This window comes from Diceros bicornis, chromosome 15, assembly GCF_020826845.1.
Source record: "Diceros bicornis minor isolate mBicDic1 chromosome 15, mDicBic1.mat.cur, whole genome shotgun sequence".
NCBI classification, from domain to species: Eukaryota; Metazoa; Chordata; class Mammalia; order Perissodactyla; family Rhinocerotidae; genus Diceros; species Diceros bicornis.
This window is the reverse complement of record NC_080754.1, coordinates 50,021,874-50,046,338: the sequence shown is the minus strand read 5'-3', so window position 1 is coordinate 50,046,338 and position 24,465 is coordinate 50,021,874. Positions and strand designations below refer to the sequence as shown.

General features: G+C 40.5%; 1 protein-coding gene across 4 annotated transcripts in view; it reads left to right on the top strand.

The window, feature by feature from the left end:
• FNDC3B (fibronectin type III domain containing 3B) overlaps positions 1–24,465 on the top strand; it is a 333,064-nt gene that overhangs the window by 54,619 nt on the left and 253,980 nt on the right. For all 4 annotated transcript variants that reach the window (XM_058556347.1, XM_058556346.1, XM_058556344.1 and 1 more), the window contains exon 2: positions 14,651–14,789. In XM_058556347.1, the coding sequence (XP_058412330.1) occupies positions 14,679–14,789 (111 nt within the window). In that variant the 5' untranslated portion in view covers positions 14,651–14,678. The remainder of the gene's footprint in view (positions 1–14,650; positions 14,790–24,465) is intronic.

Genomic DNA, 24,465 nt, shown 5'->3' with positions numbered 1-24,465 from the left:
TTTTCATTTGGCTTTGAAAAGCAGTAGCTTCTTGGAAGTATTTTCCAGTTGAAGGAAAAAAATGTCATGGCTTTGCAATGTTTTTTTGTTTTTGTTTTAAAAAGTGATGCCCTGAGAAATTAGCTAGAAAGATGAAATGGAATTGTTGACACTTTCCCTTTTGTCTTGGGAAGACCTCGGGGGAATGGCTGTGGACAATACTGGCTTTGTTGACCCTGAAGTGCAGGCAGTTAGGGCCTGTGGACATGGCATTCACAGTGGCTCACCGTCCTGCTGCCTTGGAAAGTTCTCTCTGGAACACGAGAGGTGCTCTCAGCAAGGCCTTTTCCTGTGTGAGTACCTATTGTGGAGCCCTGGATTGAATGGGAGGCTCGTGAGAAGTGCTTTCCCACCAGCACACAATGCCGCCTCTCGGCAATGTAAATACACATTCCAGTCGGGGTCAGGCTGACAGCGACTGGCCAGAACGCCCTTGCGAAGAAAGATATTTTCGAGTTCCATTTATTTATAGTGGCCAGTGGAAAATTAATATGCCTGTTAAACCTATTTTTAAAAATAAAAAGGAAGTCTCTTATCTAATAGTGCTTGCTGAATGCAAATCAATTAGCTGTGGCCTATTTTGATTTTGCTAATTCGTTGCTCTAGGAAATGAATTTAACCTTCTCACTAACTGTCTATATTTGAAACTTGGGGTTCTTGTTTTACGAGTTCTCCTTCAGAAAACTCCTTCTGAGTTCTTTGGTGAAATAATAGGCTGTGGCGGAAGAAAATAAATTAGTGACCCTAGAAAATACTAGATCAAGTCATCTCTGGATTTAGAATAGGCTCATTGAGCAGTAAATGAAGGTCTAGAGATCAGAGCAGATAAGATTCTTACTTGGGAATGGCAACTCAAAATTATTTGTCTTTATTTCCTGGGAGTTGATCATTTGTTTTGAATCCAGGGTGTGAGTTAAGTGAGACGTTGAATGAGATCCCCATCTAATGGGCTTGGATTTATTGGAGTCAGGTCCCACCCTGTCCCTGAGCTCTGGTGTGCTGATGGTCCCAGCAGGGGAGTACCTGGCCCCCAACATCCATTTTCTTATCCCACCGGCCTGCTGCTCTTACTTCCCTCAAGATTTTACCAAATGAATTTGTTTCACCAAAGTGCTTAACTGTAACATAAAGTCCTGGGGAGAGAAATCCATGCTAGAATTTGGATACCTCTTCATTTAGATTAATTTGTTCTTTGTTCAGACCCTGTCAGGTGAATTGTGGATGTACAGACCGTAGAATAGGGACAGCAATCTTTGTCTACTAAAAAGTGAATTTAAAATTTTCTCCTATTTTTACATCTAAGCTGCTTTAGTGTGGAACAGTGGTTCTCAAAGTGTGGTGTGGGGGCCTCTTGGGCCTTCCTAAGACCTTTTTGTGGTGCTCATGAGGTCATAACTATTAATAATCCTAAAATGTTTTTTGTCTTTTTCAATGAGGTCACAACTATTAATAATCTTAAAATGTTGTTTGTTTCATTCTCGTACTTCTGAGTGCTTCAGTAACGTTAAATGAAAAATATTCGTGTGTTTTTCACATGAGAAATATGAAAATTGAATTGTAAAACGTGTTTTATATCAGAGTTGAAATTTAAAATTATTTTTCTGGAAAGATTTTTAAAGCTGTCAATGGACTCCTTAAATTTGGAATTTGCATGATTTCAGCGCAAAAGAGTGTCTTGCACAGAGCAGAATCTAAATAAGTATTCATTAAAGAAATGAATGCAGCCCCTTACATTTTATTTACAAATTATATTAGTGTAATTAATGATGTCATCATTATTCACAGGGAGTGTTTAGAATATAGGCAAGCATCATGCTTTCAAACCTTTAGATTCATCCATTTGCATATAAACCACGTATACACCATCTATTAATTCATCAATTAAAACAAATCTCCTTAATGCTCTGTAGTATGTGACACCTTTGTTTTCATCTTGAAAGAAAATGTTTTTTCTAAAGAATTCCACATTTTTGTTTTCAAAAATGTTAGTCTGAATTAGTATTGTGGTTGCATGCATATCTCGTATTAAAATTTTATTGTAATGGGCTCATCTGAAACAGTAAATAGATGTCCCCTTGCATGATGTGTGTTTGCACCTGCTAATTTGTTTCTTCATAAGTGTTTTCATTTTATGTGAATTTTCTGTTTCAGTACCTTATAAGTTCTAAGGAACACCTGGTATTTGCTTTGTGTCAGTCACATTAAGTGAAATAACAAAGCTGCTTATGAGAATGTCATCAACTGTAATGATTCTTCAAGAAATAACTTGTTTTAAAAAACATGCTTGTTATAAACTGATTTTCAGTGTATCATATACTATTTTCCGTGATTCCCGCTTCCCTCTCCCCAATGGGGTGGAGGAAAGATTCAGATATTTTTTTGAAAAAAATAGTTGAACCAACGTCTACAATTAGTAATGAAGTGTCAGAAATCTTTGAAATACATATTTAAGTATAAATCGGATAAAACATGCTTAACGATACAGATTATTTTCCTTATAATGACTGTTTTATAATCTCTATTCAATTAAAACTGAGTTTGTCAAATAAACATGATTGAATTCTATATGAGCTGATTAAAGAAACAATTTTAGTATCCTCCTGGCTAATCAGAAATGAAGATTGAGGCAGGGGGCATGTTTTGAAGACAGATTCATCTTCTGGAACACTTAAGACTAGAAAAGAGGCCACAGCTGGGAAACCAAATTTAGACCTTGGGGCTTATCTCAGATGAAAGGTTTCATAGAGCATGGAGGTCTGTTGACCTGGTGTGGTTTCGTCAGAAGTGTCCAACGTGGATTTGGTTTTAGTTATCGAGTGTAACATTCCACTGGAATGCTGTTTAACCTCCTGCCTTTGTTTCTAGAATCCTAGTCCAGAGCCTGGTGTGTAGTGAGTGGGTGCTCGATAAATATTTGTTCATGGATGATTCTCTTTGTTCATGTCCTCTGGTTTGATGCTATTTTAGAAGGTACCTTTCAGCTAAGTCTTTCTTTTGGGATATTGAAAGTAATAGAATCTTGAAACCCTTTGTACCAAAGACCTTGTTCTAACAGCCACCTTAACTTGCTAAGCTGCCCTCCTTTGTGAGGGAATTTTGCTTTTTGTGTTTAATCATGGCATATCTCATTAAAAATCACCATGGAAGATATAACCTTAGTAGTTTATAATTTGGTTTCTGCTGTTTTTTTTCTCCCTAATTTTTAACCATCTAGACTACATGATAATACAATGGATTTGCTTAACCTTCCTTAAGCTACTTTAAAAATTGTTTTAGGGGCCGGCCCTGTGGCTTAGCGGTTAAGTGCGCGCGCTCTGCTGCTGGCGGCCTGGGTTCGGATCCAGGCGCACACCGAGGCACCACTTCTCTGGCCATGCTGAGGCGGAGTCCCACATACAGCAACTAGAAGGATGTGCAGCTATGATACACAACTATCTACTGGGGCTTTGGGGGGGAAAAATAAGTAAAAAAAAAAATAAAAAAATAAAAATTGTTTTACGGCCGGCTCCGTGGTTTAGCGGTTAAGTGCGCGCGCTCCGCTGCTGGCGGCCCGGGTTTGGATTCCGGGCGCGCACCGAGGCACCGCTTCTCCTGCCATGCTGAGGCCGCATCCCACGTACAGCAAACTAGAAGGATGTGCAGCTATGACATACAACCATCTACTGGGGCTTTGGGGGAAAAATAAATAAATTAATTAATTAAAAAAATTTTTAAAATCATTACATCTGTATCTTGGTAAGAATACAGCAAAAACTCACAGCTGTTGCCTTTGTATAGGGAAACCAGGGACTAGATAGGAGGGAAATGTACTTTTGTTGGTTGTCTATGAAAGTTATCTTTTGAATTTTGTACCACGTGTGTGTTTTATTTTATTTATTTATTTTTTTGTGAGGAAGATCGGCCCTGAGTTAACATCTGCCAATCCTCCTCTTTTTACTGAGGAACACTGGCCCTGGGCTAACACCCATGCCCATCTTCCTCCACTTTATATGGGACGCCTGCCACAGCATGGCTTGACAAGCGGTGCGTCGGTGCACGCCCAGGATCCGAACTGGTGGACTCTGGGCCGCCGCAGCGGAGCGCACCCACTTAACCGCTTGTGCCACCGGGCTGGCCCCCCATGTGTGTGTTTTATCTAATTTTTGAAACTCACTAACCTATGAATTTTTCATCAACTCTTCCACTTCTTTCGTCGCCAGATTCTTAGAGGTTGTAATCAGCTCACTAAGAGAGCATTGACTTCTTACCATCACTTTGTATCTGAGTCTCCTTGGGCAGATTACATAACCTCTCTCAGTCTTAGTTGCTACATTTGTAAGAGGGGAACACCACCTGCTTCACAGGGATGTTGGAGGCTAGATAAGAATTAGTGTGCAAATGTTTCAACGGCGGCTTTGCCCCACCAGGCTGAAGTAACAGCGTCGGAACTCTTCCTCCAAACCTTTCCCAGAAAGCAGTCGTTGTTCAGTGCTTGCAACACATTTTCCCCCCAATAAAGGGTGTTGTGCGTGGCTGTTAGGTACCCAAGTGGTTGCGCAAATGTGACTTTAATTCATAATCTCTGAAAACAGTGATAAAATACATTTTGGATTTTATTAAAGGGGAATCCAGAAGTCATGTTAAAGCCCCTGTATTAGAGATGAAGAAGCGGAGACACAGAGAGCCTGTGCAGGAACACCCTGAACCACGGCCTTGACAAGCAGTGGGAGCTGCCAGAGTGCTGGGAGGTTCCAGGCTGGTGGTAGTGCCCAGGGGCTGGGGAAGGAGTGAGCTTCTGGTGCTGGGAAGGAGAGCATGTCTTCTGACTTTCCATCTCATCTCCTTCCACCTCCCAATGCAGCTTGGAGGTAGATTGGTGGGGAGGAGGGAAGTCCTAGACCTGGAGGGGGATTTATGAGTGACTTTTCCATTCTTGGACTACAGTTTTCTAGACTTTTTCCTCAACGTCCTATAGAAAAAGTTATAAAGAAACAGCCATACAAGTCCAAATTTCACTGAAAATACGTATTTTCAGTTATTCTCATCCTTGGATAAAGTATGTGGCAAAGTTAGCTTGGATATGTTTGAAAATAAGGGCTCATAGCTTTGGAATGTTTCCTCGTAGACGCTGGACTGTCATGCTTGGGATGTCAGCGAGGGATGGGAGATTTATTGTGCTGAGGGTACCTGGAAGAAGAGGTGTTCTAAAATGTCTGGTTATGCCTGCAAACGTATTTAAACACCATTTAAGAACAACGAGCAAGGCAAAGAACGTTTGTTTGGTAAACATTTTTTATAGATGGACCCCCTCTCCCTTTGATTAATATTTGCAGAACTGACCTGTTATTTATGTGTAGATGTGGATCTGAGGGCCAGAGATTGTGTGTGTATATAGTGATGTAATTTTTTTCCTTTAGTTTTTGTGTTTCCTTAAAGATTTGGGGCATACTGGGGGGCTAGGGAAGCAACCTCTGTATATTCATGGAGAGTTGTGAAAGCAGCCTCAGATTACATATAATGTTTACATATCAGCCTTACATATGTAGATTTTTTTTTTCTCTCTGAAAATAGTGCCTTCCTTATATGGTAGTTTTGAGTTCAGACATGACTATGCTTTGCTTTTTAAGTGTCTATGGATTCTTGAAGGCAGGGCCTATACCTCAGGCTACTTGGCATCCCTGCCTGCTCCCTGGAGCACAGTGGACAGTTCTTTTTTAATTTTTTCCTTGAACCATTTATCATTATATATTTTAACCCAGAGTAGTGGTGGTAGTATGTTTTTACTCTAAAAAACTCAGTTTCACAGGATTTCTCTGTGGATTTAATCGTTGCCACCTCAGTCTCCTCTGTTTATAATTGGATGCAAAAAGCAAGAATGTTTTTAAGGTTAAGAACTTTTTCAGACAACTTGATTTAACTTCACTAATGAACCCATATCAGACAAGAAGACAAATTCCAGACTATTTGTGCCTCAATGAACCAGCTGGATGCATACCTCCAGGTACTGCTCATGTCTCAAGAGGTTTTTCTGCATGAATGGTTATCACCACTCCTTCTTCATTCAAGTGGCAAGCCATGGCAAGAGTCCTTCTTCCACAGCTGTATAGAGCTCAGCTGTAAAATTAGATTTCACTGGCATAAAAACACAGCGATTACCATCACTATTTGCTCAATACATTCTTTTTTCAACATTTCACTTAGATTCTTCCTCTCTCTTATGCAGATGGCTCAGGTTATACTCATACAAGTCAGAGAAACTAACAGGTTTTTAGAGTTTGAGTAAACCTCTTTTTAGCTTTAGTTTAATCTGTATTAGGAAAGCATGGTAGGCAATGGTGTTTGAAACATACTCGGTTAAGAGCAGAAAGGAACCTTAAAGGCTAGGCTAATCTGTAATCTTGTCATTTTATAAAAGAAGAAACTAATTGCTCAAGTTCAGAGCTAACTATTGGCAAACCCCAGATTAGAACTCAGATTTTCCAGCGCTCACTCCGGGGTCTCTACTATAGTGCGTTTTTTTTTTTTTTTTTTTTTTTTTTTTTTTTTTACCATAACATACTGGTTTAGTGGAGGGGCTGTGAAAAATTCTAATAAAAATCCTTACACCTTCTTCATATCTTTTTTTTGCATAATTTAATTTGATTTTCAAAAAAGCAAAGGTGGGTGTTTGTACCTAGTACCTTTCCTAATGGTTACCCAAAGTGTACGGAGGAGATGAGTGCAAGGAAAAGACTGAAACCACCCCCAGCTTTTTTGTGTCCAATGGCAGTGTCCCACATCAGGCTCATAAATGGCCACATGCTAATTCCACGTGGTCAGAGCCAGGGCCACGGCATGAGTTGAGTGTTAGTGGGAGGGGAAAGGAAAGCCCTGCTCTCACGGCAGCAGTGGGGTGGTAAAAACAGTCAGGTGTGTGTTGATGGCTGAGCAGATTTTCCTGTTTCAGAGGTAAAGAAGATCGCATAGTGTTTCTATTTTATTTTAATCGTTTTTTTCCCTTTCTGTTGATGCTGTTGGTGTTTCCAGAGTTATTATCAGAAAGCTGTTTCTAGTTTTGCTCGGAAGGCTAGAACTGTTTTGAGAATTTTTTGGTCTTGAAATATCAGTCAAGGGGTTTACCTTTCAAAACCAGCATGAGAGCAGGAAGGAGAAGGGTTCTTCTGGTGAGGAAAATAGAGAATGATACTTGAACATTCCGCTAACTTTTTTCTTCTCTCTCGCTACGTATCTCCCTCTTTCCCTCCCTCTTTCCTTCCCTCTTTGTCTTTCTAAAGCTTGCTAATAAAGCTTAGAAACAACGACCACACATAAGGAAGTTGTCCTTGTGACTGAGGGCTATTTTACAGAAAGGCCACCTGTTGGGGGGCTGGGGATTCATGAAAGTAGTTTTTCTTTGTTTCTTTTTTCTGTGCTGTATGATTCTCTGTCAAATTTTGACTTTTTCAGATTTTTCTTTTTTACTACAGCCATGGCACAAACAAGTGTAAATCAGCTGCACAAATGTTTGTCATAATAAGTTTTTATTAGGCTTAGGTTTTATTTTGGAAGCCTTTGAAAAATTTATAATCCCTCACAAAACATTAGCTGTCTGATAGATAGTTACATTGTTTGAAAAGAGAATACAGTAATTTCGTAGTAACGTCTCAAATCTCTCTGTCCCAGACAACACAGCAAAACAAAACCCCTGTTTTCTGTGATTCAGTAAGTTTATCAGATTTTCGTTTTGATTGCTGATGGGGTTTTTCTCACCTTATTTAATCAGGGAAAAAGTTTCTATATTACTGTTATAGAAATGGCTAGAACTTTTCTCTAGTATGTTTGTGACAATTTTCTGAAACCTGGCCCACAATAGATTCTCACTATTAAAAGTCAATTGGTATTTTCACTAGAGAAGGAAAGTTTTTGAAGTATGAATCAAGCTATGATTTTACTAATGAGCCCATGACAATATTTTTCTTAGGCTGCAGAACAAGCAGGTAGTAAGCAAAATGTTCACATGTTCTTTAGGTTATGTGAATGTGATTGGTTAATGTATATTTTATTAGAAAAGATACAAGCTTGATGGAATGGCAGTTCGTTTGACTGGTATGAGTTTTGAAGTTTATTTATTTATTATTATTTGATTATTTACTTAATTGCTTTATAGGTCTCTGTAGTTGATGGGTTTCCATCCATTTCCAATTCATCAAGAGACCCATTTGAGGGGCCAGCCCGTGGCTTAGCGGATAAGTGCGTGCGCTCCACTACTGGCGGCCCGGGTTCAGATCCCGGGTGTGCACCGATGCACCGCTTGTCCGGCCATGCTGAGGCCTCGTCCACATACAGCAACTAGAAGGACGTGCAACTATAATGTACAACTATCTACTGGGGCTTTGGGGAGAAAAAGGGAAAAAAAAAAAAAGAAGAGGCTTGGCAATAGATGTTAGCTCAGGGCCGGTCTTCCTCAGCAAAAAGAGGAGGATTGGCATAGATGTTAGCTCAGGGCTGATTTTCCTCACAAAAAAAAAAAGAAAAAAAAAAACCCATTTGATTTCTGAAGTGCATTTGGCATTGCAGCATGGAAGCAAAAGTTAAAACTGATCATGTGCATTTTTTTTAATTGAGGTATAATTGACATACATGTGCATTCTTCATATTGGTTCCCTTACTGCATTTACTTTTTAAACACTTCCCTGGGATGGTTTAGAAGGCGGTCCAAAGCCCCATCAGGGGTGGAGGTAAGTGAGCTTGAGAGCCTGTGCCCAGCGCTGACTTGAGATTTAGCTCAGCGAGTCATCTCCTTTTCGTCCAGCTGGGCTGGCTCATTTGGCTCTGATGGTCATACTTTGTTCCTTTTGGTGTTGTTACGTTTCTTTTTCTCTTGTCATCTGAAACTAATTTGCGTACTGTACTGTTAACTCACATCTTGAATTAATGTAAGGAAATTTGGGTCATCGGCCCATGGAGTGAGGACCAGGACATTTTGTTACTAATTTGAAGGCCAGGTTTACAGACTTAAAACTCTCCCACCAGTGATTAGGGCTTCGGTTTCTTCAAGTTGGAAATTCTTCCTGATATATAATTGCTTTCTCTGGCCTTTGGAAATGGATCTGTGGTTCTCTCCTGAGAATCAGGTTTTTCATAAAATTGGCCAGTATGTTTCTTAGTATAGGCTGAGGCCAAAATACCATGGCGAACCTTTTTAGACTTGGAGTGGGGGAAGCAAAATAAGAGGAAAAAGTAATAAGCCGGTAGCCTAGAGTAATGTAAAAACTGAAGACCCTTTGTAATAGTCTTTTAAAATAAGGTGTTCAGTAAAAGCTTTGGGGGATGGAGTTAAATGTCTTACTAACAGTGAGGATCTGTTCGTTTTGTTTTTCCGAGCGCCCAGCCCCCCTGCGTTAGCGCCGGCAGTCTTTGGTAATGCTGGGCCTTGCTAGCAGGTAACAGACGCAACAAACGACTTGCTCTCTTAGGAGAGGGAAGTTAACCACAATGCTCACGTGGCATCCTCTCTCTGTCAATCAAAAGAATAGAACTGACTGTGCATGAAGCGCTTGTGGTTTTAGTGTTAGGATGTGTGGTTAGGGGGAGAGGTTGTGAGGGCCTGTGGTTGTTACCAAATTCTTTGAAATGGAAGTATGGGTAAGAACAAAATAAAGAATAGCAGCGAAACCTTGGAGTTCTGTGTGGAAAAAAAAAAGTTCAGAGGATTAGAAAAAAGCATTGTAGTAGAGATCATCTCTTCTCCATTTGTTCATTCTGATTAGTTTTGCAGCACTTTTATTCTTCATTTATAGAGGGAAGTAGTCTAAAGAATGGATTCTTTGCAAGAACTCGGTTGTGTGTGAGGGAGACAGTGTGGACGTGGTACAGCCTTGAGTAAAACACATGAGTTCTGTGATGGATTTGGCCAGTTCAGATACACATCTGTCTGGGGTGAAGGAACCCAGGCTTGGAAAATGAGTGTTTTGTCAGGGTGATTTCTCATGAGACTTTCTGACTGAAATGAAAAACAGTTACAGCTCAGTTATCCAGAGATCACACATCTGGCCCACTTGGCTTCCCTCAGAGCTGATAATCAAGTGGTCAAGGAAGATGGTGCAAGGACCTATGGGAGCTTCTGAGACCCCACAGAGATGCTCCTCTCTCTATGTGTATATAACTAACCCTCTGGCTTCCCAGCCAAGGAGGATGTAAGCCAGCAAATTTAGAATATAGCCCTTAGATTTGTGGGGGTGTGTTTGATTTGTGGTACTGCTTAATGAGGAAGAGAGAAAAAAATATACAAATTTAATGTAAGAACTCAAAGTTGGGGTGAATTTCTCTGGATGATATATAAGGTCAAAATGCTTCAGTAACTCCCTAGTGTATCACCTTGTGACTGAACACAGTATTGTTGTAAACAGTGACCCTACGTCCCTAAGACAAAATAAAGTGGTGGCCAGCCTGCTCTATAATGAAGTAAGAAAATGGGTCATTTCCATCCACAGTCACTACAAATAAAATAAGTTTTTGGTCCTTAAAGTTAACTGGATAGTAAGCCTTCCACATTCGTTGCTCCATCTTTTAATTCTATTTAAAAAGTTTTGTCATCTTTATTAGGTGTGTTACCTTCTCTGGGTCTCTTCAAAGCAGTGGGGTTGAGGCACACCTGTTTAAGTTGAGGACACATGTAGTTTTGTCTGGGTTACCAGTCAAAACAGAGGAAACTCACTTTTTGGGGAGCTGTCACTATTAAATGATTGATGCGTGGCAAGCCTTCCCAAGTCTCCTGGCCTGACTTAACCTTCTTTAACTGTCAATGGTTAGGGCGGAGTGGTTTTCCCTGTTTATAAACTGAGTAGTTGACTTTCCATTTGTATTTGGAAAACTCATTACTTTTTTCCTCCTCATCACTAGGAATGACCAAAAGGACACAACTTCTGTTTTGCATCTATGGTTTTTATTCTTTTATAATTCTCCTTCTTGCCTTTTCCTGTGTACTTTCTACAGTCCGTGGCACTAAATTGTTTTTTTCCCGTGATAAGTTAAGGACAGGTTGGCAAACAGTGGCCATGTTAAATAGCTGGGTATTATCTTGCCTAGAGATAAATTATTGCTTTTTCTGTATGTCCCTTTCATTCCAGGCAACTAAGAGTATCCTCTCTATGTGCATGGAGGGTAGAAATGGGTATTTAAACCCTGTTGGCTGCATGTACCACGCCACCTAAATGAATCTCTTACCTTGTATTCCAGTCAGGATAGTGTCTGGTTTTCCTTTGCTGAAACTCTGAGGGATGAGAAAACAGGCTTTGGATTTTAGCAAGCTGGTGGCCTAGGGGAAAAGAGGAGCAACAACTTTGGTTATGAGAAGTGAGATTGTGGTAGGGTTCACAGTGGCTTTTATTCACTTCATTCTTCCTTTTTTCTCCATGATGAAAAGTGTGGTCGTTGGGTGGTTGAGTTGAGGCGTTGGGAGTGTGTGATGTTTATTGGGTCACACTGTGGGGTCTAAGGGGGCATTGTACATAGGGCTGACTTTTTCTTATGCACCGTTCCCTCATCTCCCCCTCCCCTCCTCCCTTCCAGGTAATCTGCAATAACTTCTGCACATCTGTGAGGTGGATAACCCGTCATCTAGTAGGAAAAAGGATTCAGGCATTTTTTTCTTTATGAAATAGCTACATTACCCAAAGTTTCCTGTACAGTTTTCAAAAGCAAATACAATTATCTCTTTGTGCCGGTGGCCTTGGTTTCTTTGGGGGTTTTTGCAACCCTGTGTGGGTCCCTGTACTCTCCTGTCCTACATCTGTAAGACCTTTGTGGGCCTGGGGACCTGTCCTCTTATCCCACTCTTGCAGAACGTGGAGTTGAACTCTCTGATTTGGACTTGACACCTGTGCTAAAGAGTGCTACCAGGGGGGCTGGATTGCTGTGTTTTATTGATAGGAAGTCCCATTGTTTAACACATGCCAACCAGAAGGTCTCTTAAATTGGAATTGTCAGTGTTAGACATAATGTTGGTGTTGAGACATTCTTTGGTATTAGGGACAGGGGACCAGAAATACCTGAATTTTTTACTAAATCACAATGATCTCCTCTTGTCAGTACCTGCTGTCCCCCCCACCCCGCCCCCCGCCAACAACACACACACGAAACATGAGAAATAGGAACAAAATAGCACTGATAATTGGATTTGAGTTTCAAACCCCAGTATTGAAAACTTGAGTTAGCTGGGTTGGACTGTGTGGAGCATAAATAGCTTTAGCCCAAAGCGGGTCCTCACTAAGGACCTCCATCCTGTTCCCTGCCAACCTCCCAAACCTGTATCATTGTTTACTAATCCTCTGGCCTAATGGAAGGACCTAGAGGCTGACAGGACCTGAGGACAGGCCCTGAATTCAGTTTACTCCTGCTGCCTTATTGGGTGAAAAAATCCTTATGCTTGTCTGTGGGATGACCAGGACTGTCCCCCGTGGGAGAGGCGCTCACTGCTTCAGGAGAGGAGAAGAGACAGAATACAGAGCCGCGCTCTGCACCGTCACCTTTCCAGCAAGTCCCTTGGTACTCTTCCTTGGGGAGGAGTGAGGAAAAGGTGGAAGGAGCATGGAGTGCTTCTTCACCCCCAGATGTTTTATCTTCAGACCCCTAATGTAAATTACTGTCCTGTTTATCCAACCTGCAATTTTGAAGAAACATTAAATGAAACATTATGCTTAAGAAACAGTCTCATGCAGTATCATCAATCTGAGGAAAACTAGCTATTCTTTGCTTATGCGTTATAGTAGGATTAAGTGTATTAGAAATAAAATTGAAATGGACATCAGTACTCCATCATTAGACCTACTCTAAATTAGACAGTGATGTTATGATAGTGTCAATGGAATTATCTTAGTTAATTTTATTGTGGAAGAATCTGTTTCCTACTTCAGGATAAACTATTGGGCTTGGGGTTTTGTACTTTATTTGCTTAGGAACAGAGTAATTACCTCATAAAACAGCATGATGGTACTATTAACACTGAATTATAAGACCTGTTATTATAGAATGTGCTTCCCTAGTTGGGACAAGACTTCATTGTTTGGTGCTTAAAATAATTAGTTTCTCCAAATGGGGTTATAATGAATAGTATAAAATTTTACCTATTTAAAATAAAAAAGTTTACAGTCTCTTGGGTGGCTTTTATGCATCATTTGATACTTCCAGAGAAAGAGTTTCTTTTGGGTGGGATTTGGGGGGAGGGAGTTTTATTTAATGTTCAGAATGGAGGTGTTTTAAGAATGAAAAGAAATATTTTATTTCTGCCACAGCTGTTTGAGACAAATTTGAGACAGTGAAGGATTGAGACATTAAAGGATTTGCCTCAGTGTTTTGCCTAGTTTGGATATTGAGTATTAAAGGGTTCATTGACCGAATGCCCTTGAATTTGAAATTTTGGGGGATTTTATTATGAATGATAAAAAATTTAACTGAACTATACAGCAGTTTGTTTCTGAACTGACTTAAAATAGTGTGCGTGAGTGTATTTGTTTATTCTTTGTGCTATTAAACTTTTGTGCCATAAATTTTGGGCATAAGTGAAAGATATGTAAATACTTCTTAAAGAATAAGTTATAATTCTAAATAGGAATTTATTATTTTCTTGCTGTTATATTGAAAATTTAGATATTGGTGGCAAGTACCATTATGGAATGAAAGTGGGCTTTGTGTTGTTTTGAATGCTTGCATGAAAATCATTTATTCTGTGGAAACAATGGAATCTGCCTTTCAGCCCTATTCTGCACAAGGTGCCGTGGGTACTGTCTGAGATACAGGAAAGCTCAAGATGTGCACAAGTGATAAAGATATAAATATGCCACAGGTTAAATTCAATACAAGGAAATGATGGGAGAGAGGTAATTAGAACATGATTAATTACCAAATTAATGGCAAGGTCAGAAATTGCAACAATTGCAGTATGGGTAGTTAACCTTTGTTTACTTGCTTGGATCAACTGCTTATGCACAGTATTTTGATCCTAATGAAAGGGAAAGACTTTTTTTTTTTTTTTTTTTGATGATGATTGTCACTGAGCTAACATCTGTGCCAGTCTTCCTCTATTTTGTATGTGGGACGCTGCCACAGCATGGGTTAATGAGTGCTGAGTAGGTCTGCACCTGGGATCCAAACCCATGAACCCCGGGCCACCGAAGCAGAGCCTGTGAACTTAACCACTATGCCACCAGGCTGCCCCCAAGAAAGGCTTTTTTTATAGGTCATTCTCTTTGGCCTTATTTTCTATAGTGACCTTAAAATGATACCACCAGTTTTTGTTTGACACTTTACCGTCTCAAAATATTATTTCATTTTATCCTCAGAAAGATCCCTGGAGTAGGGTAGTTACTATTATTCATATATTTTTAAGTTTTACAACTAAGTGACAGCGTCGCGGCATGGGAGGTCATGTTTACCTGGCTACTTGGAGACTCAGGGCTGTGGTCTCCTACTCAGGCTGCTTCCTTCCTTTTGCTTTACCCTCCTCGGGGCCTGACACAATAACACCACACTCTGTGAGTGGAATAATTTGGGTTTCAGGTGACCTCATAATAGTGCACTTAAATGACTGACTTGTTGTCATAGGTGACTTTTTGTGGTCCTGAGTCCTTTTTAAAAAGTGGCGGTTCTTTTGCAGGAAGCCAGTTGAGGGAAATTCTCCATGAATGTACGTCACAATGATGATGACCGACCAAATCCCTCTGGAACTGCCCCCATTGCTGAACGGAGAGGTAGCCATGATGCCTCACTTGGTGAATGGAGATGCAGCTCAGCAGGTTGGTGTGGTAAGAGGGAAATTGAAGTCAGATTGTCTAAGTGGAAAACGGTAACCCAGTAATCGTTTTATTTTGAGATTGAAACATCTGTCATTTTGAGCATTAATAGTTCTAGAGATAAGTGTTTTTGTTGTAGAACTACTATAAGATTTTAAAAAATATCAGAAATTGCCATTTTTGAGAGCAGCAAATCTTACCTCATGCAGTTAGTATTCTTGAAACATCAAAAAATGTCTGACTTTTGAAATGAATCATTTTGAAAATATGCACAAGTCTTTGGAATAAAATGACTGTTTACTCATGTCATGTATTGTGCTTGACTGATTTGCCTGGTTGGCCGGAGCAGGACACTCAGAGGGTGGGTCAGGTTTTCATCTCACCCAGGGGGTGACTGACCCTGACAAGATGCATAGGTCCCTGTGAACCCACCTAGCTCCTGGAGCAGTCCTTCCAAATGTCAGCCTGCTACTCAGAAAATGATGGTGCTTACTTTCTGTAAAACTTCTTTGTCACTAGTTACTTAATGACAGAATAGAAAAGTCATTTCTGAACTCATTCATGTAGCACTTGGGAAAAAATTTAAATGGTAAGTTAAACTTTTAAAAATTGTTAGAGACTGGACTGTTATCTCTGATAACATTAATTATATTTTTTTATTGACTACAAAAACTAGGTTTGCTCAGTCTTGTACTAAATAAATATAATTTTGTCTTTGTGTAGTTCTTTAGAAGCAGAAAAAAGTAAAAGTCTTTGTCTTATGAAAAGTAGAATTGGGAACAATTGCTTGAAAAATATTTATCTCAAATATATTAATAATTCAGATAAGTTAATCAGCCATTTATTTGACATCAGTAAGTGCTCCCTCCGCCATCTCTCTTTATCCATCATAGTACGTTAATACTTTGTATATACCTCCATTGTATCTTACTTTGCTGCTTAATTATTTATATTACTTTCTCCTGCATTAGATTGTAAACCTCTTAAGAACAAAGAACATCTACTAGGTGCTCAATAAATGTTTGTCAGTTGAGTAAATTTCATCTCTTTTTGCCAGCGATGCAAATATCTCCCTCCTTGACTCCACAGTCTCTCTCTCTATTGGATCATTGCTACCAATATACTGTAGTATCTTTTATCTTAAACACATAAACAACTACACCTCTCCCCCCACAAAAAAAACAAAACCCCCTCCCTTGACTCCACACCCATCCAGGCACCACCTCCTGTCTCTGCTCCTCTTCACAGCAAGCGGTACTTCTATAAATTGAGACTTGGCTTCCTTACCTCCATTGCTCTTCAACTCCAGAGTCTCCACTTGTGTCTTGTCACCTTCCTCTTCCCGTCTGTCAGCCAGTCCTGTTGGCTTTATCTCAGGAGCATTTGCTGAAACCATACTTTGCCATGTCTACTTCATTTCTACCGCCACTACTGGGTTCCAAGCCAACACCTCCGTGGCTCCAGCCACTCATGGCAGGGTCTCAAAGTGCCATGAATGGCTTCAAGATGCAGTGTTTGGTCTCCCTTCTTTTCTCTAATTAGGAGGATAAAAAAGGACAAGGCGTTCAAATGTGGCTAAACTTGGAAAGCAACTCATATCTCCCAAATGGAGTCATCTGATTTCAGTTTGCTCATGTCCCTGGGAGACCTGAGGCCGCCTGTCCTTGTTGTCGTGCACCCTTTTTGTGTTTGATCATTTCTCCCTCATTTCTATAATTCATTTTGCGTAGAATGGCCTTTTATAGTTTATGAGCCAGCATCCAGAGCCATTAGTTATAGAATTTTCTGGTTTTCTCTTCAGAAGTGAACTCCTTTGCATCGAAATGACCAAAGACTGAAAAGACTGGACTTTATCAGAAAGCCATGTGACGTTCCCTACTCTGTTTTTCTATCTCAACTTGAGCTAGAAGCTGCTTAATCATTTTGGTTAATAAAAAAACGACATTTTTATGTCGTCTGAGGAGCTTTCTGTAAAGCTTAGACAGGGAAAATCTGTCAATTTATCTGTTTTATAAACAGTCAAATATCAAGCTTTTTTAGATTGGGAGTACGCTTATTCTAAAAAATCTCATCAAAAGGAAATGTTTCAGTCTTTCTAATTAGTAAATATGTCTGAGCTAGAAACATTAACATTTATAGGTTATGTGGGCCAAGCTATTGATTGGCATTAACCCTATATTTCCCTTAATGGGGCACAATTGTTAAGTGGGCAGAGTGTGTTCGAAATATCCCTCTCAGCAGGAACAACCCAAGATTTATCGTGCCTTGATGTTGCCGCTGTGTCAGTGTGGCTCAGCCTAGGCGGTGGCCTATGTGCCTGACGTTTTTCTTCCTCTTTCTGTCCCCAAAGGCACCATGCTGTGTCTCCCTAATTCCCTCAAGCCACTGCTCTTTCCTTTGAGTTCTAACATTTAGCTTTGGCCTAGTTAAGTGGGTAGAGTCCTCAGGGCCTATGTGTGGAATCTGGGCTATGGCACAAGGGGAACGCAGACCCAAGGAGCAAGCAAAACTAAAAAGGATGGAGAAATACCAGAGAGGAGGTAGGGAAAGAGGAAGGATAGGGGGTCACCAAACAGAACAAGGACCAAAGGTGAGGATTCAAGACAGGATCCACGAGTTTGGCACTGCATGAGTTTTAAGTGCTTCCCCGGGGCACCTGTCAGTATTTGCTGCTTGCTCTTAAGAGCCTGTGTGGGGTGGTGCTCAGGGGGTCTGTGTTAAAGGATCAGGACAAGGGGACACACCAGAGAAAATGATCTATACTGATGTTTTCTGAGGCTTTTACTGTGCTGTTCCTCTGAGACAACACCTTTTTGTCTTAACAAGGACCTTTGGAGGCACAGGGCTGACTTCAGTGGTGGACGTTGCAGGCACTGTCTGGCAGACCCTCGGGGGAGACGTTTTAAGGGTGGCAGCACTTGCCCCACGTCTCAAATTATACTCTTGTAAAGAGCCGCCCGCTGGCCGTCTGGCTCTGCCTCTACACTTCCGTTAGGAGTGTGTGTGGTGAAGCTTACCTTGTGTATGTTTACAGCAGTCTTAATACTTTGCAGCTGTGCAGAGGACGTTCTAAACATTTCTATATATGCAAAAGAACCACCACAGTTATGAGAAAGCTCTTCAGTCCACACAGCCCTCCTCCTCCTGATTTCTGTCCTGATGGTTTCTGGATTTAATTAGTACGAGTTCTTGGCAAGATTCTCTGCTCTGTTCTGGCTCTCATATAAGACACACTGTTAATTTTCATTATTTGAAGTCATGTTAAGTTTGAAACCTTGGTTTGTCATTTTTATATTGGTAGCAGGGAAAGGGTGATTCTTTTCTTAAAATGAAAAGCCATCCTCATTGTGAATGAAGATTTGAAAAAAAGTTATCAATTAAAAAATGAACAAGAACAATAATGAACACAATTGGACAGAAGCAACTTAACAGCTTTACTTATTTAATAGCTTTATTGAGATATAACCCACATGCCATGCAATTCACTTCTTTAAGGTATACAATTCAATGGAATCTACTATCTTCACAGAATTGTGCAACCATGACTACAATTAGATTTAATTAATTGTATAATTAATTAAATGTACTAAAATGTTCTAAAATTTTAGAACATTTTAATCACCCTAAAAAGAAACCCTGTAGCAGGTACTTCCCATTCCCTTCTCCCAGCCATTCCTAGGCAACCACTAATCTACTTTCTGTCTCTGTAGATAATTTGCCCATTCTGGACATTTCATATTAATGAAATCATGTGATATGTGGTCTTTTATATCTGGCTTTTTTTCACTTAGCATAATGTTTTCAAGGTTCATCCATGTTGTAGCATGTTTTAGTACTTCATACCTTTTTTATTGCCAAATAATATTCCATTGCATGGATATACCACATTCTATTTATTCATCAGTTGATGGACATGTGAGTTGTTTGTACTCTTTGGCTATTATGAATAATATTGCTGTGAACATTTGTGTGCTAATTTTTGTGTGGCTGTATGTTTTCATTTCTCTTGGATATATACTTAGGAGGGAAGTCGAACAGCTTTATTTTGAACTATTGTTTTCTAAATAAAGTACCTCTGCTTCTCTCACTATAGTTTCTTCTACCTCAGAATAGATCAACACGGCTAAATAAATAACTTTATTTAGCTAAATAAAGTTTGCTTCCCTTCATATGCCTAACTGCATACTATTCTTGAGCTATGAAAATCAGATTTCAACCTGAGTTTTTTGTGTGTGGCTATATAAATTACAGTGAATGCCCTTCAGTAATCAGAATATTGGTGCCTATGTTGACATTTTCAGAACCTAATGGTATATTAATTTAGTTGTCTTTATTATGGACTTTTGGCACATCTTACAGATTTAAAAATGTAGCAGCTAGTTTTGAGCATGAAAGAGTAAACATCAGCCCAATTTCCAGCTTTTTCTATTGGTTTAATATTTTAGTGATCTCTGAAGAAGAATTATAGCAGCCACCAGTTAAATAAGGAAACCATTAGTTAAGAACAAAAGCGTTAACATAGAGTTTACTGATTTGCTGATTTAATCTGTGACTGCTATAACCTACACAAGGATATTCTTATATTCTTAGTGACTCTTCTCATGTGTGTTCGTGAGGGGGTCAGTGGAGTTGGGATGGAGTTAGATGCCTCTTTGTCCTGACTAGCATTTAGCACATCTTAGAGGGCACCTAGCAAATGTTTTGTGTGTCATATTATATTTCTTATGTCTTTTAAGCTTATGGAATATTAATTGCTAATGAATGTTGTTAATGCCTCTTCTTCAGGAAGTAGATCTCCTTAAATGTAAACTAGGCTCTCCTGCCAGCTCAGGATAGCATGTTAACAAGCTTGCCCTGGAAGACAGGAGGTTAAAGTGGCCCCAGCCACGTCCACTTCTCTTGACTTTGCCTCTTCCTGTTGATCAGCATTTACCATGTCATTTTATTGAGAGGGAGGTTTTTTTTTTTCCCTTTTGTTTCTTCTTTTTGAAAGCCTTTGTTTGCCCTAGACAGAATACACAGCCAGAGTTTTCCTGGAGCATTCTTTTGAGTACACATTTTCAGACAGCACATTAAACATATTAAAACTTTCCACGTTCAGATGGTGCTCGTCATCGGCATGTCTTTCACATCGTGTGCTTCTCCTCCTAATCCAGTGACCTTTTCTGTTCTGGTTGATATCTTCTTAATAACTTTTTCCCTGATGGCTCCCTTCTTGCCTTCAGTAGTTCAAATCCTCTAACTACACAGGTTTACTCTTTAAATCTACTGATACCCCTGTGTCAGGGGGACCCAGAAAGAGTTTTATAATCAGTATAGTGTAAAAAAATGAATAAACAGCTCTTGGGAGGTTTCTGCAGGAAAAAGAAGGATATTCAAATGAGAATGAGGCTGGCAGTTAAGATAGAGGCTACTGCTATTATTGCTGAATAACATTATATAACAGCTCCTTTTATGATAGAATCCTATTTAGAGGCGAGGGCTTGGCTTGAAAGTAGAAAGATGTTGGTCAAGTGGTAGATTTGGGAAACCAAGTATGGGGAAGCCCAGTCTTGGGTCAGACTCTTCACTATCAAGATGTGTGAGACATTTACAACTTGTGCAAATGTTTAAGAAAATTATTATTGCGAACTGCCATCCACGTTCTCTCTAGCCGCTCAAACTTACAAAGGCCTGTGGTGTCAAGATATTGTTGGCTTCTTTTCTTTGAGATTTGGGGTGGAAAGGAAGAGTGGGAAGATAGAATTTATGACTGAATTAAGGAGTGACTGAATAATAGATTTGTTCATTTTAATAAGCGTTTATCCAACGTCTTCTGTGCCAGCACTGTATCAGGTGCTGGTGACACGAAGATGAGTAAGAAAGTGTTCTTGCCCTAAAGGAACGAGCAATCTAGTTGGGAAGCAAAACATGGTTTAAAAAAAAAAAGGGTGTATTTACACATGCATAGAGCTGCAGAAGTGCTTGGATTGCAGAATGTATCAGTGAGAGCACTGAGGAGGGATGGGTCAGGGAGTGGGATAGGCGGGCAGGAGGCTGAGCCTGAACAGAGGTCTTACCTGAAGTGAAGTCTGGGGCTGTTATTCAGGCTTTGCATATCATGTAACCAGTTTCTGTTTTATGAGGTGAGAATACTCTGTAGGGATAGTATACTCAGTGGAGAGCTAATGTGAGTAGCACCCCAAGCAAACTGACCTGCACATTCTGTAGTCTCTTTTCTGGAACCTTTGCGATTCAATATTCTTGTTAGTGAATCTGTTTGTCCTCTAACGCATCCAGCCTGGCGGTCCACTCCTGGCCCCTTGATGTCTGTTCCTCAGAATTGTTGACTCCGCAGAGGTGCAGGTCATGAGCATCTGTCAACCAGAACCGCTTTCCAGCAGCACAGGCAGCCACTCCTGCTTCTGAGGGCCCCCCCTTTTTTTTAGATAATTTTATTTATTTATTTCCCCCCCAAAGCCCCAGTAGATAGTTGTATGTCATAGCTGCACATCCTTCTAGTTGCTGTATGTGGGACGTGGCCTCAGCATGGCCGGAGGAGCGGTGCGTCGGTGCGCGCCCGGGATCCGAACCCGGGCCGCCAGCAGTGGAGAGCGCGCACTTAACCGCTAAGCCACGGGGCCACCCCTAGGGCCCCCTTTTAACTGTAAAAAAAGGTGGGAGTTTATTTGGGTCTGTGGTCTGATTTTCCAGTCCTCTCTGCCTTAGGTTTGCCAATTCTGCTCACTACAAAGGCTTCCGAAAAGGCATGGCCTCTGCATAATCTCTGTCTCATAAAGGAAAATGTTGGTGCCATATTATCAGAGGGTGTTGTTGTATGTGGCACCCACAATAATTATGACGTATGGCATATAATTATGATAGCTCTGAGCTGTCTGGGTTGAGAGACACTTCAGAATTTAATTAGCCAAAGGCAATAATAATAAGATACAAGAAGTAGTCAGTATCCTTCAAATGGGAGAAACTGAGCTGCCTTCAAAAAGGAGAGGATTAAGGAAAAATACTGGTGTGGCAAGGTTGCACTGTAAAATAACGGCAATTTTAAACACTATGATTGTTTTCAACTTAGTGCAGTGTTTGACTGTCTGGTCGCACTGTAGACTCCAGGAGAGCGGGGACTGTGTCTCCTGTTCACGCTGTGCCTGGCGTCTGAGGTAACATTCAGTAAATCCTTCAGAATGGGTGAAGGGTGAACAAAATGAACAAATTTAATTCATCTAAACCAGGGCTTGGAAAGTGGCTACTTGTTGCATTTGTCATACAGGCTTTTTTTTTTTTTTTTTTAATCTTCATAGTTAACAAAAAAATAAGTCAGTTCCAATATTTAGAAATTGGAAAATTTACATAAAATTCTAGAATTTTCTCTTTATCTGGAAAACCCAGAAGATCTGATATCATTGGGCTGGTCTTCTCACATCGCAACAATTCACTGGCAAAAAGTAGCAGCTACTGACTTTTCGATGGGCACCCTCAGTCCCCACTCTGTCCCCTTCACTCAGTTTCCAAACTTGCCTGGGCTCGATGGTCATTTGAGTTTGGAACCTGGAAATTGTTAGCTTTTTACCTTTGAAATTGCATCTTGTGCTCACGCATTTCGTGTTTTAAATATAGCAAAAATGTTTAAGATTTTTCAGGCACACTCATTGTGTATCACACTGATGAGGTGATTTTTTTCTTCTTTTTTTTTTTTTGTTAAGGAAGATTGGCCCTGAGCTAACATCTGTTGCCAATCCTCTTCTTTTTGGTTGAGGAGGATTGTTCCTGAGCTAACGTCTGTGCCAGTCTTCCTCCATTTTGTATGTGGGATGCCACCACAGCATGGCTTGATTGAGCAGTGTGTAGGTTCACACCTGGGATCCGAACCTGCAAACCCCGGGCCACCAAAGCAGAGTGCGTGAACTTGACCACTATGCCACCCTGCTGGCCCCGATGAGGTGATTTTAAGGCTTTTAGTTTTCCGCTTTCCTCATGACTCGTGAAGTGCACTAGTGTGGGCTCTGGTCCACATGGCTTTGTAGAAGGATTTCAGTTATACGTCTTACAAGGTGTGACCCATGTATTGTTTTTTTTGGCCTCTGCTTTTCAATGCACAGTATTTGGGCCCCCAATCAGTGCCACATTGAGCACTTACAAAAGTTTAGGAAGGGCAGAAGAAAAACCAGACATCTTGGTTTTTCTGTTTACAGACTAGTTATGGGACGTTAAACACAGATGCAGGGTATCAGTGTTCCAAGGGCAGAGATGCATGTACTTGTGTTTATAATCATTTTTACAGTCTCTAGGAATTGAGTCTTCCTTAAGTACTTCTTGAAATAGACCTTTTTTTTTTTTTTTTTTTTTGTGAGGAAGATCAGCCCTGAGCTAACATCCATGCCAACCCTCCTCCTCTTGCTGAGGAAGACCGGCCCTGAGCTAACATCTATTGCCAGTCTTCCTCCTTTTTTCCCCCTTTTCTCCCCAAAGCCCCAGTAGATAGTCGTATGTCATAGTTGCACATCCTTCTAGTTGCTGTATGTGGGACGCAGCCTCAGCATGGCTGGAAAAGCCGTGTGTCGGTGCGCGCCCGGGATCCGAACCCAGGCCGCCAGCAGTGGAGCGCGAGCACTTAACCGCTAAGCCACGGGGCCAGCCTATTTCTATTATTTTGTTAAAATATGTATTTGTCACGTTGAATGCGATGTGACAGCCATTGATGTATCTCATAGTGCAGTAAAAATTATATATACGCACAGAGGAAGAAAAAATGGGACAGTTCTCCATCCAGAGTGTATTAAGACATATGTTTGCGCAAAATTGTTTTCATGTTGGCAGACTCTTCTCTGTTTTTGTCCAAATGATTGACTTAAAAATATGACTTATAGAAATTATATACATTACACTTCAAATAAGACAGTAGTGAGCAAACTGCATAAAATTAGTAACATTAGTCTCTAAGTTCCAAATGCAGATGTAAAAAATAAACAGCCTGCCAAGGTGCCAGTTGCTGAAGTGGCACAGTATTTATTGTATCTAGATAATTTTGGCTACCTTTAGATTACATTAGTTTCTTCGCTTAAATTGGGCTCGGCCGGAACTAGGTGCCTCCTAGTAATTTTCCGGCCAGCTCTTCTGTTACAATACATTGAAGCTGGTCTGTGGTGGGCCTCCAGAAGAAACAGAGTTCAGGTGCTGTTTTAGTATTCATGCCTATATTCATATAGCTTCTCAGCCCTGGGCCTTTTTCCTGTACAGGTGACCGTCAGATCAGATCATTGCTGAGAGGGAATGCTGTTTATGGGCAGCAGGGGTATTCAGCACGATCATTAACTAGAGTATAATTTGACCCTGCCTCTCCTGGATCCGCTCTTTATTGCCCATTCCTTATTCCTTACAGTGTAGTAGATGTACATTTGGATAAAAATGGACAGTCTGCATTTACAGAATTACTTTGGTGAGGGTTTCCTGTTTGCAAATAATCGGGCAGTTAAGTGGAGTCAGTAGAGAACCGGAGGAAACTGGTCTAGTTTTGGGGGCAGGTTGACGAGAGTGTTTATATCAGTAGAGCTGTCATTAGGGCTCTATTCCTATTATTTCAAAAAACGAAAATCAGTTCTTGTGAGCCAAACCTTGGATTTGGAGAGAAATGGACTTGTTCTGTTATCCAATTATGTTGCGTGACGTAATTTTTAGGAGGGGTCAT